The 11,707-nt window shown below is 41.3% G+C and overlaps 1 protein-coding gene across 1 annotated transcript; it reads right to left on the reverse strand.

The window, feature by feature from the left end:
* Positions 1 to 832: 832 nt before the first annotated feature.
* Positions 833 to 5,155, reverse strand: LOC109195206 (fetuin-B). Its single transcript, XM_019346983.2, has 7 exons — positions 4,874 to 5,155; positions 4,223 to 4,336; positions 3,940 to 4,027; positions 3,567 to 3,727; positions 2,668 to 2,781; positions 2,279 to 2,365; positions 833 to 1,359 (listed from the first exon to the last, which is right to left on the reverse strand). The coding sequence occupies exons 1-7, from the start codon at positions 5,084 to 5,086 to the stop codon at positions 964 to 966; spliced, it is 1,173 nt and encodes a 390-aa protein (XP_019202528.1). The 5' UTR covers positions 5,087 to 5,155; the 3' UTR covers positions 833 to 963.
* Between the last annotated feature and the right edge of the window lie 6,552 nt (positions 5,156 to 11,707).

Consider the following 11,707-nt stretch of genomic DNA (forward strand, 5'->3'; position numbering starts at 1 on the left):
CGTAAAATCTGTGCTCTCTCGGCTGTTTTTTGGGTGTGTGTTGGGCTGTGAGTTGAAAAGCTACAGCCGGCTGTGTGGGTACACCAACCATGTGTGAAAAGTGGTCCATAACATAATGCTTCAAAGCGTGTTCATGCAAACATTGTCAGGTCTGCCATGGTACAATGGGACTTCTGCTCATGAACCTGTGTGCACAGCGTCTGCAAATCGGGGCTGTACGAAGTCACCTCATCTTTACCCAAAACTGTAAGCTGTTATCTGTGAGGCACGAGCGGTGTTTGTTTTTACCATAGTTCATGGTGGAGAATGGCTGCGCTGCTGAGTTTTGCTCTCTGTAGCCATATGAATGGCAAACTACACTGATTAGCAGCGGCATAGGCACACTTAAAATTTCTTCCGAAATTTCGCTTTCTAGTTGCCATTGTATTCCCAGCAAACATGGCTCTTATGACCCATGTAGGGCCCATTCTGGACAAACCCAGAAATGTACGGAAGTATTGCACATTTGACCCCCATAATTACAATAAATTACTGTGCTTGAATACAAACACACGTGTGTATTTATAGCTTTGTGGGGACATCTCACTGACATAATGCCTTCCCAAGCCGTGTACCCTAACCATCAAAAATGAATGCTTAACCCTGACCCTGACCCTAAACCTAACTGTAACCTAATTGTAACCATGACACTAAAACCACATTTTGAGTCTCAAAGATGGCTTCAAACTCGTGGGGTCAGGAATCTTGGTCCCCACAAAGATGTTAATACCCATCCACACACACACACACACACACACACACACACACACACACACACACACAGGAGAGTTCAATAATTCAATGTGTTTTTGTCTTTATTACAGTGACAGAAAACGTTATCAATCACTGACAATCACTATGTAATATAAATTCATCACACTTGAGACTTTGTGTGTATATTTTAGATCAGTTTCATACACCGCACTATGCAGCCGGCTTGAACATGGGGTCATTGGCGAAGAGAGTCCCCACATCTTGATCCCCTCCCTCTTTGGTGGGGCACTGGGCTGAGACTGAGGTTGGGAAAGGCTCGATGGTGGGTTCCATTTCTCCGGGAATCTGAGGGTCGGGCTTAAGTGGGAGAGTGACTGCAACTCCAGGCCCACCGGCAGGGACATCAGGGAAGGAAGGAAGGGTCACAGGCTGGCCCAGGGCAGGCAAGACTGTTACTATTCCCTCTGGATCCTTGTGGGGTGTGGCCCCAAGTCTGTGCCCATGGCTGTGCTCGTGTTCATGCAGGTGACTGTGTGAGTGTGCGTCATCATGGGTGTGTTCAGTCTCTACACCCAGCAGGTGGAGCTGCTTCTCCCTCTCAGATGCCTGAAGGAGAGATAGAGATAGCAGTATATTAAGGCGTGTACAGAATACTGTAGTTAAGCAACCTTAAGTAGATATGCGAGTATGTGCTTAAAGTGTGTTGGTGTAGCCATCTTTGTAATGAAAACAACAACAAACAGCTTTGGGGTCCCTAGCTATGTCCCCCCTTCTTAAGGGTGTCAAATTCCATCTTTCAGCTCACCCATTTGGATACTGTTACAGCTTAGGGATGTGCTCACTGTGACAGACCATTTTGACAACATAGGCTTGTGTTGCAGATCACTGTCTGCTCAACTCACCTGTCAGCTAGATGGTGCAATTTTCAATATAAATTTAAAATGTTTGTAAATGTCAGTGCTTTACTCATAGATTCCAGTTCACAAAAGTTTTAATTCACTCATGCCTGATTCTCAAGCCTAAAGAATGATTTTTTGGGGCTCTAATTTAAAGCTGTGTTGCTGATTAAGCCTTTCATTGCAAGATATGCACTATACCTCTAATGAGGAAAAACTACACCAGTGGTCATTTGGATTTTTAAGTACACATCAACAGTTTGTGTTGATTTAGTAAGTGCTAGAATGGGGTGACAAAAGTTCAAATTATGAGATATTTTGTCTGCTTCTGTATTTCCCAGGGTATTCCCACATCAGCTCTGGTGCATATATGATGTGAAACAGCCCTCCCATTTATCCAAGCTTGGAACAGGCACAGGGACCATGCTAGCTGTGACCTCCTGAGATTGAGAGTTGGGTTCTTCTTCTGATCTTGAATCAGGGGACTTTAACATGTGAGATGATTGTGTACTACTGCACTATCGAGCTGACAGGCTGAAGTCGATTCAAATCACAGTATTCATCACATATGCTTTATGCGACTGAAAGGTATCTAAACAATACAGATATGACATGTTAGTGAGTCTTACCTCAGGCTCATAGATCTCACAGTTGACATCGACTTTTCCCTCACCCCAAAGAGGCTGGAAGAGGGATGCCTTACAAAAGCCCTTGTGCTAAGAAGAGAAAAAGAAAGAAAAACTTGAGAGGATTGAGGATGCCTGTGGTTTTACTACAGCGGAACAATTACACATACTGAATGAAAAAGTAATTCTCTGCTTTCACAAATTAGTCAGTGACATGAACTTAGAACATAGTGGTTTAGAGCTTTGAGTGGAAAGCAGAGGTCTTTTATAGCAGCATTAAAAACTAAAATGACCCCCTGATCAGAAAAGCCATACTGCACTCACTGATCTCATCAACCCGTGTGATTACAACTTTACATGAGTGAGACTAATAATTCTTTCTCCTGACTCACAGCAAACTCGCAGTCCATAGGGGGGCAGTTCTCAGCTGTCACTGCTTCTGTGCTGTGGGGGCAGGTGGTCTCCTGGATGGTGTATTCCACACGGTAAATTGAACCTGCGACAACCTGGACACACAAACACAAAAAGCATAACAATATGTCAATCTAAATGAGAGTCCATGATGAATAAAGGATCTTTCTTATCCCTGTTAATATTCTCATTCATTTCAGATTGATCGAGGGCTTTTCAGTGAACCTTTCGCACAATGTGACAATATTGAATTATAATAGTTTAGCTCAGAAGTAATGACTGTATGCACTAGTTTTTCAGTGTCACTCAGTGTTAGGTTGATTTTGATAATAGTTGTCATTGTTGTACTTAAATTTGTAAACCTCATCTTAAACTGTATGTTTAGAGATTTTCCTGTTCCTCCCCTACACATCTAGGATGGTGGGGGAGGCAATTAGCTATAGTGTTTAATTGCAGACATTGCATGTAAAGTTCTGGATGTCCTTATAGGATGTTTTGCTTCCTGCCCTTTATGCCCTCACCTGTGCTTGTGTATCATGAGACCGTTAAAAAGGGGTTAAGCCACATACAGGGTGACCAGCAGGAAGTCACGTATATAGAGACACAGAATAAAAGGCTGAAGGGGAGACTGGTTCTTTGGAGTCGTCTGAGGTCGAGGGCAGAGGTGCTGCTCTGAGATCCGACCAGGCTTCCCTTGCACGCAAGTTAAAACCGGTTAAGTTGTTTGTCTTGCTTTGTTAACGGGTGATGATGCTCTGAACCAGCGGGGCTGCTAGGGTAGACCCATCACTTAGCAGTTATCCACAGTAAGTATTTGGTTAGACAGCATGTTTCTATGTCACATATCTTGATGTTTCTTTTGGATATGTGGTAATCTTACCTGTGCAGTAGCACGGGAGATTTTGAGCAGAGTGAACCGATTGGCTGGCCTGCTCTGGTTGTGGAATTTCTCCAGAGAGTGGGTCACAGTCTTCTGAACTTTAGCTTCCTCATTATTGCGAGGTAAATATGGACAGCCGGGACAGCTCTCATGCACCCTACCTGCAGGAATAGAGCAGAACAAAAAAGTGGTTTTAAATGTTTGTGCTACACGAAACCTGTAATTTCACCAAATTGTCTCATAAGGTGCGGCCTGTTTTGATTTTTCCTCCATAAAGTATGCGGCTGTATATGTAGAACTGGTTGTCGTCATAGATATGATCGTTAAAAATCGCAACTCCTTTTTTTTTATATATATGTAATATTTTTCATACCTGGTCTGATAACACAGCTGTATTTGTAGAGGCGCTCCACTCTATGCACCTTATTGATGAAGATAGCAGCTTTGCATTGTCCATATACCTGCAAACACAAATACAATATATCAACACACCGAATGACTTTATTCCCCTTCCAACTTCTGAACTAATGCTTGGAACAAAAACCTAAGATGATCACTATGCTTAAACAGAAAGACTTGAGTTAGGATTTTAAGAAAGCCTCGACCCCGTGTTCTCTGTGTGTGCGCACGTGTGTGTGTGGTGTGTGGGCTCTGACCTTGATGTTTTCCCTTGGACGAATGTCACAGCTCTTCCAGTCCCTCTTGCTGAGAACGCTGCAGTCGGTCTCCACAACATCCAGAGTCAGGTAGAAAACCTCACCATTCTCACCCTGTAACACACACACACACACACACACACACACACACACACAGAGTTTATCAAACAATATTTACAGTCAATGAAACTCTTATGGAATTTATCATGAGTGGTTACTGGTTTGAGTTTGAGTAATCCGTGATATTTCACGGTGTAGTGATAATTTGTTTTCCACCAGATTCTCAATCTGACAACATTGAAATTCATTCAGATTTTCAATCTTGACCCTTTTCGACCAGGTAGTGTTAGCAAAATACAAACACTATTTTTGAGGCCAGCCAATCATATCATGTTCAATAAACAGGCTGACTCGGTCCACCTTCATAAAAGTGGATGTGATTCATTTCTGTTTCACTAAATTTAATAGAATTCCAGGGAAAACGTTATGCAAACTGTTTTCTATAATCTTCTATAATCTTTTCTTTTCTACAATCAAACAGAACAACAATGCACTGAACTGGTCTGGCACTTTGTTAGAAAGTAATTCCACCCTAAACAGCACTGGTCTTTCATACAGTAATAATGCTCCAAGCTCAGCAGCATGGCTTACATGTCTCTTTATGTGGGCATTGGACAGGTGGTGCAGGCTGAAGATGTAGCCCTCCTTCCTGTCCTGGTTGATTTTGGTAAGAGCCAGTTCAGCAGCTGCTTTTGTTGATGCGTCTTCACATGAGGCTGGCTCCATGCCACCATGCTCCACTGGTGCACCATTGATGGTCACACAACCCAACGCCAGCAGCAGTAACAGCACGCAGGTCTTCATGGTAAAGGCCTGGGACGACTCTCTTACACACTGTCACACTCGAGCTTCCAAAAGAGCTGTGTAGAGATGGAGAGGTCACATTTTATATCCTGCTACCTACACGTGCGCACGCACACACCCACACACACCCACACACACCCACACACACACACACACACACAAACTTGCACAATAAGTTATCAGTTGTTAAATAAACAGGCTGTACACTCTCTCTTCTTTTGGATCAATAGGCACATGATCCAGTGTTGCCACACAGTTGAGCCTAATCGACGACATGGCATAATGTTTTGACCTTCTTCAGTTTGCTTAACCTTCTTCTTGAAGTGGTGGATAATGCTATTATCCAGCTGTTGCAGCGTGCTCACTCTCACCTGGATGGTACAGGTGGCATTGTTAGAATCATGTTTTTTTTTTAAATTTCTCCAGTGCTTTAATTCCATTCAGCTACTTCTTCTGAGTGAGAAGCTGCTCAGGATGGCTGTCACCACCTTCTGAATGTTAGCAAGACTGAAGAGATGGGGGTTGACTTCCTGAGGAAAAAAACTGCGACATCATTGGTCAGAATTTGGAGGCATTTGACTCAGTGAGGGACAGGAGGTCACTGAACAAACTGCTGTCCATCAAGGACAACCCATCACACCTGCTCCACTCCACACTGTTGAGGTAGCAGAGCCCTGTTTCTCTGAGATCGATTCAACCTCGCTGCCATAAAGAACGCTTTAGGAAATGATTCCTACCAATGTCTAAAAAGCTGCATAGCAACTCTTCATTCTGTGATAAATGAACACACTTGTCATACACAAGATCCCAAACATACTTTTATATTATACCTTCATGAAGCTGTTTTTCTTAGATTTAAATGGTACATATTATTTATTAATGGATTTTGCACTTTTGTCTTACACAATGTACGTCTTAGTTTTCCTGTTTTTAACTTTTACACTTATATAAAACTTACATGGCATTTTTCTTTTTCTTTTTTAAAAAGGAGTTTTGCCTTTCCACTGTTGCCAAGTACATTCTTGATTTTTGGCATTTACTCTGTATTATTGTCTTTACCTTACAATACAAAGTGCTTTGAGGTGACCGTACTGTAGTTGTGATTCTGCGCTATACAGTATGAAATGGCGGGGGCACTGCAGCTCAGCTGATGCTAGCGAGGGAGTTAGAATTTTTCTCCTCGTCCAACAGTGGAAGTTCCAAGTTGGTTAACTCGTCTCCTTTAGTGTTTGTAAAGAGATCCACCTTTCTCCTGGACACATTTGGACATTTAAAAAAACAATTCTTTCTGTATTTGCTTTCTTTTTCCTCTTATATTTCAAAGCTCTAAAAACAAGGCTCTTGGTCAATCTGTCATGGACCCATCTGTCTTTTGGTGGACAGGAATATTTTTTGGAGTGACACAAACACCTGATTGTACTGTAAAGAGTTTTAAATGTACAAAAAATGCCGGAGGCACTGCCTGACTTTTCATGTAAATAGTTGTATAAACCTTTGTTGTTTGCTAAATTTGTACACAGGTTTTTGAAGTTGATAGAGTGATTTGTTAAACATTTTTGTGGTTTTCACAGAAAAAAAATCCATATCCTAGTCTTATTTTATGTTTGTGTGATTTTAGGCCAAAACGAAAAAAAATAAATGCAAAATTAGACGTGAGATTGTTCTGAAAAGAATGATACCAAATAACAATGCGGACCCTTTTAAAGGTAAAATATAAAGGAAAAATCAAGAGTAGCCAAAAACAGATAATTATCCCCTTGTACCTACAGGGTTAATATTAACACATATGCGAGTCTGAAAATGTTCTTTGTGGGGCCTTTTGGCAAACTGATGCTGGACTTCCAGTAAGGATGATCAAACAGCTGGTATCTGCTGCTCTGCAGGCCAAAGGCTGGTTCAGACAAACTGAGAGGTCATAGTGCATTGGGACACAGGGTATGTTTATTTTTTAATACCTAAATAGTGAGAAATCCTCATAGTTAGTGTCACTGACAAATTCAGCTAATGAGACTAACAACAGTGGAGCCAAAGTATTTTATAAATACTCCAGCACTGAATACTCAAAGGAAATAGGTTGCACACACATAAAACTTTGATAGCTGACAACTCTCAAATACACCTATTTATTTGGCCAAGCCAACAAAGACGCAAATGTTTCATTCTTTTAGCCTTTATTAGACCATGAAACAAATTGGAGGTCATATATATTTCTATACATCAGTCTGTCAGATGACTGGTTTGAAAGACTCACAAAGTAATGATTTTTCCTAATCTCTTAATAACAACAGCTTATATTAACAGTCCTTAAAAGCTTATATTCGTCGAACAAAGACAGCACTCAACATATTTCAAAACATCCATCCATCCATCCATTCACTTCCGCTTATCCTTTTCAGGGTCGCGGGGGGCGCTGGAGCCTATCCCAGCTGTCATAGGGCGAGAGGCGGGGTTCACCCTGGACAGGTCGCCAGTCTGTCGCAGGGCTAACACACAGGGACAGACAACCATTCGCACTCACATTCACTCACACATTCACACCTAGTGGCAATTTGGATTATCCAATTAACCTATTTCAAAACATGAAAACAGTTATTCGAAGAATATTATGAAGGTAAACATGGTTCTCCTGCCACTCTGCATTTCTTTGATTTTGAACATGTAACTTTTCCAGCCAGAGAAGATAATCTATATAAGCACTTTCTCAGAGAGAGAGAGGGAGTGATGTATTGGAGCTCAATGCTCAACACAGTGACACCTACAGTACTTGTCTATTCTTCTTGAGATCTCTAGATCTCTTTTTGATCTGTTCATTTCTTACCATTTTCTTCTGATTATGTTGTGCATGACTTTTTTACATTCATTTTTCACTACTATTACCCGTTCTTGATTGTAAAGGTCAGTACGCATTTCTCCTATCCTGGTTGATGCACTCCAGACCTCTTCTGTACTGTTACTGCATCAGGGCTCTTGCAGCCCTGCACACACACACACACACACACACACACACACACACACACAATATTCACACATGACTAGTCTGAAAATTTTCCTTTGCAGGGCCTGTTGGCACTGTGATGCGAGACTTCCCGTAAGGATGATCAAACAAACAGCTGTCTGGCCAGATTTTTCTTGTTCAGACAAACTGACAGGTCATAGTATACTGGGGAACAGGGTAAATGGACTAAAAAAATACAGTTGTTTATTTTTAATACTTAAATACTCATAGAAATTCTCATAGTTGGTGTAATTGACCCGGCAACATATTTAGGGTGTATCCTGCCCTATGATAGTTGGGATAGGCTTCAGCCCACTTGCGATAAGGATATGCAGAAGAGAACGGATGGATGGATGGATGGATAGTGTAACTGACAAATTTAACTAATGAGACTAACAACAGTTGAGTCAAAGTATTATATGAACACTCCAATACTGAATACCCAAAGGTGATAGGTTGCACATATACAAATCTCAAATACAGCACTTTGATTGGGGTAGCTGTAGCTCAACAGGTAGAGCACGTCACCTACTAATGGGAAGGTTGTTGGGCTTGATCGCCCCGTCTGTTCCAGTCTGCATGCCAAATATCCTTGCGCAAGATACTAACCTCAAGTTGCTCTCCGATGCTAATGTTTTGTTGCCTTGTGGGCTTTAACAGTCCTTGGTGTACTATTGATGTGTGATTTATTACAATTACTGAAGGCTGCATTACAACCCGCGAAAAATCATATGTTGTTCTGAAAGCAGACAGAAAGAAAACATATTACTGATACGAGATCACTGCAAAAAGTGCAGCCTTACCTAATGTTCACCCTACTTTTACTTATTTTACATTAAGATTTTAAAATTTAGTTGGTATTGCTTTCAGAAGTGCACACGATTATTGCAGCTGATAGCAATGCTATCCATCAAGTCTAACAGTCTGCAGTCGATGAACTAACCTCAGCTAACGCCAGCTAACAATATTAGCTTGGTGGCGAGTAGCCTTCAGTAATTGTAATAAATCACACAGCAATAGTACATTCATGTAGTTCAATCCAAAGTATTCAGAATACAATACTTACATTGAGTAACTGAAAGAAATATATTACAAACTAATGGCCATGTGAATAAATATATGCAGAATGTGTGCTGGTGCTTGTCATGGCCTACGTCAGTCATAAAAATGACAAAAAAACAGTTTTGGACTCCCTAGCTATGGTCCCCCTTCTTCACAACACTATAGGGTTTGAATTTAATTTTTTAACTCTTCCATCTGGACAATGTTACTGCGCAAAATTAGAGGTGTGTTCGCTGTGACTGAGATTTTTGATGCCATACACCACTTAGCACAATACTTTGTGCTAAGATTGAAATATCTCTGGACTTCAGAATTTTCTATCATCTTTGGTGAAATTATTCCGATTGCTCATCAACAAAATTCCTGTTGGCCAAGAATGGTACTTTTTTTTGTTTTGTTTTGTTTTGTTTTTTTAAGCCACACCACTACCAATAGTGCACTGTAGCTAGCTAGGTATATGATGTTTCATGAACTGTTGAAGCATCCTTCTGATGATGTTGATAAAAAAAAAAATCAATCCAATCCAGTTCAATTCAATTCTGAGGAAGAGTTGGAGTCTAAAAAAAGAGGAAGTGATCAATGGTGAGGACAAACGCAAATGACCTATGATGATGTTTATGGCACAAGTACACATCATCAGTTTGTGTTAATTTTATCTTTTCCCGAAGACCGAGGTGAAAGTTTAACAGGCTGAATTTTAACCAACTAAAAACACAGAATCCATTATAGATAATTTTTTCATCTGCTAAAAAAACAATGAAGTTTTTAAAAAATGTCATTATTGTAATACAAATTGAATACAGAGATCCTATTTTGGAGAGTCTTACCTCAGGCTCATAGATCTCACACTGCAGATCAATTTTTTTATCTTTAGTGAAAGATTGGATGAGGAATGCCTTACAGAAGCCCTTGTGCCGAGGTGAGAAAAAGAAATGAAAAATTGAGAGAAAGCAGAGGATTGACTATACCCGTGGCTTTGCTACAGTTTAACAGGCTGTGTCTCAATTCAGGGGCTTCATCCTTCGGAGGCCGCATTTGAAGGCCGATTATGTCAGCTGCATGACGAAGGCTGTCCCAATTCGAAGGCTGCTCCAAATGCGCCCTTCATTTCCCAGAGTTTGAAGGACGGGTCAGGTGTATCCTTCGTGGCCCAACCTATCCCAGAATTCATAGCGTGGCCTGGCCAATTCCAGTTTCCAACAATGGCGGCAGCTACCTAGTTGTAATATTACTCTAATTACTCTTTGCAATACTTTATTAATTAATTGAGTATTTAAAGAGTTTGAGATATAACTCTTTCTGGGTCACAAAATAAACTTTTAACATATTTTCAGGCGAGAATGTAGCTGTGTAAACCTCAAATATATATTTGAGGTTGCAAAAGTGCTCCGATGTTTTCGGAGACGTCTGTTACCCACCAGCTCGATAGCAGATTGGATGAGTCAGTTCATGTAGAGATGAAATTTAGTTTTTCTTAGTCTACCAAGGTCAGAGTGTTAGTAACCTCTAACTAACAATCTGATTTAGGTCTTTCTGGACCAGTCTGCAGAAAAGAGGAGCTTTGCGAATTAGGCAGACTTGGCTTCACAAATCAGACAAAATAGCATTATATCTGGTACATTCACTCTTCTTAAGGAAATCATTTGATGTTTTATAACTCTGGTTCCCTCTGGGTCTGTAGCTCTGCCCAGGGCCTACCCAGAGACTCTGCTAGAGGCCTAAGTTAACCCATGACCCCTGGAGGAACCTAAACCAGTCCAGCTGCCACCAGTCTGAGCCAGAAGGGGTCCCTTTTCTCTTCACCATCATGTGGTTTTCCTCCTCTTTCATCTGCATCATCAACATTTGTGCCCAAATGGACTCCATACTGTATGCCACTACTGGCCTCCGGCCATTTCAGAGAAGTTAAATCTCTTTCATTGATGCTGAGGGCCTGAGGGTCTACATCTGCACTGTTGTCCTCCACCCAAGCCTCCCAAGGGTCCCCTTCACTGTTGTCGGGCTCTTGAGGGTCTGCCACCTGACCTCAAAACTGCTTCAATGTTGCCAGGTCCAGACACACACATAAAAGGCAAGCAGTCGGCGTTACTAATGCCTTTACTTTTTTCAGTAACGAGTAATCTAATTAATTACTATTTCTATTGTTTTAACGCTGTTACCGTTACTAACAAGAAAATGCGGTGCGGTCGCATTACTATTTTTCAACAAACAGACGGTTGAAGCTGTGGTCATCTTATATCAGTTTCCAGAGACTGAAAGAAGGCGGCTGAAGTAGCTGTCTACGTAAGTAATATGGGCGCTACAGCTTTAAGCAGCTGCGCGCGCTCCCGCGGACAGCAATCACTTTCTAGCATATGATCACTTTTTGGCACAACACCTGTAGCTAAGGGGGCAAAACAATCGCATGAATGCTGCTGTTTGACTGAGGAAGAATAAAGTAGTTGGGGTAAGCCAATCACATGACCACTTCACGATGACAAAGCAACAAGGTGATATATACCAAACAACAAATAAACAACAAATATTCTTCTCTGACTAAAGTTAGCTCGCATTCTTTTCTGTCC

The sequence above is a fragment of the Oreochromis niloticus genome, linkage group LG17, assembly GCF_001858045.2.
Source record: "Oreochromis niloticus isolate F11D_XX linkage group LG17, O_niloticus_UMD_NMBU, whole genome shotgun sequence".
NCBI lineage: Eukaryota > Metazoa > Chordata > Actinopteri > Cichliformes > Cichlidae > Oreochromis > Oreochromis niloticus.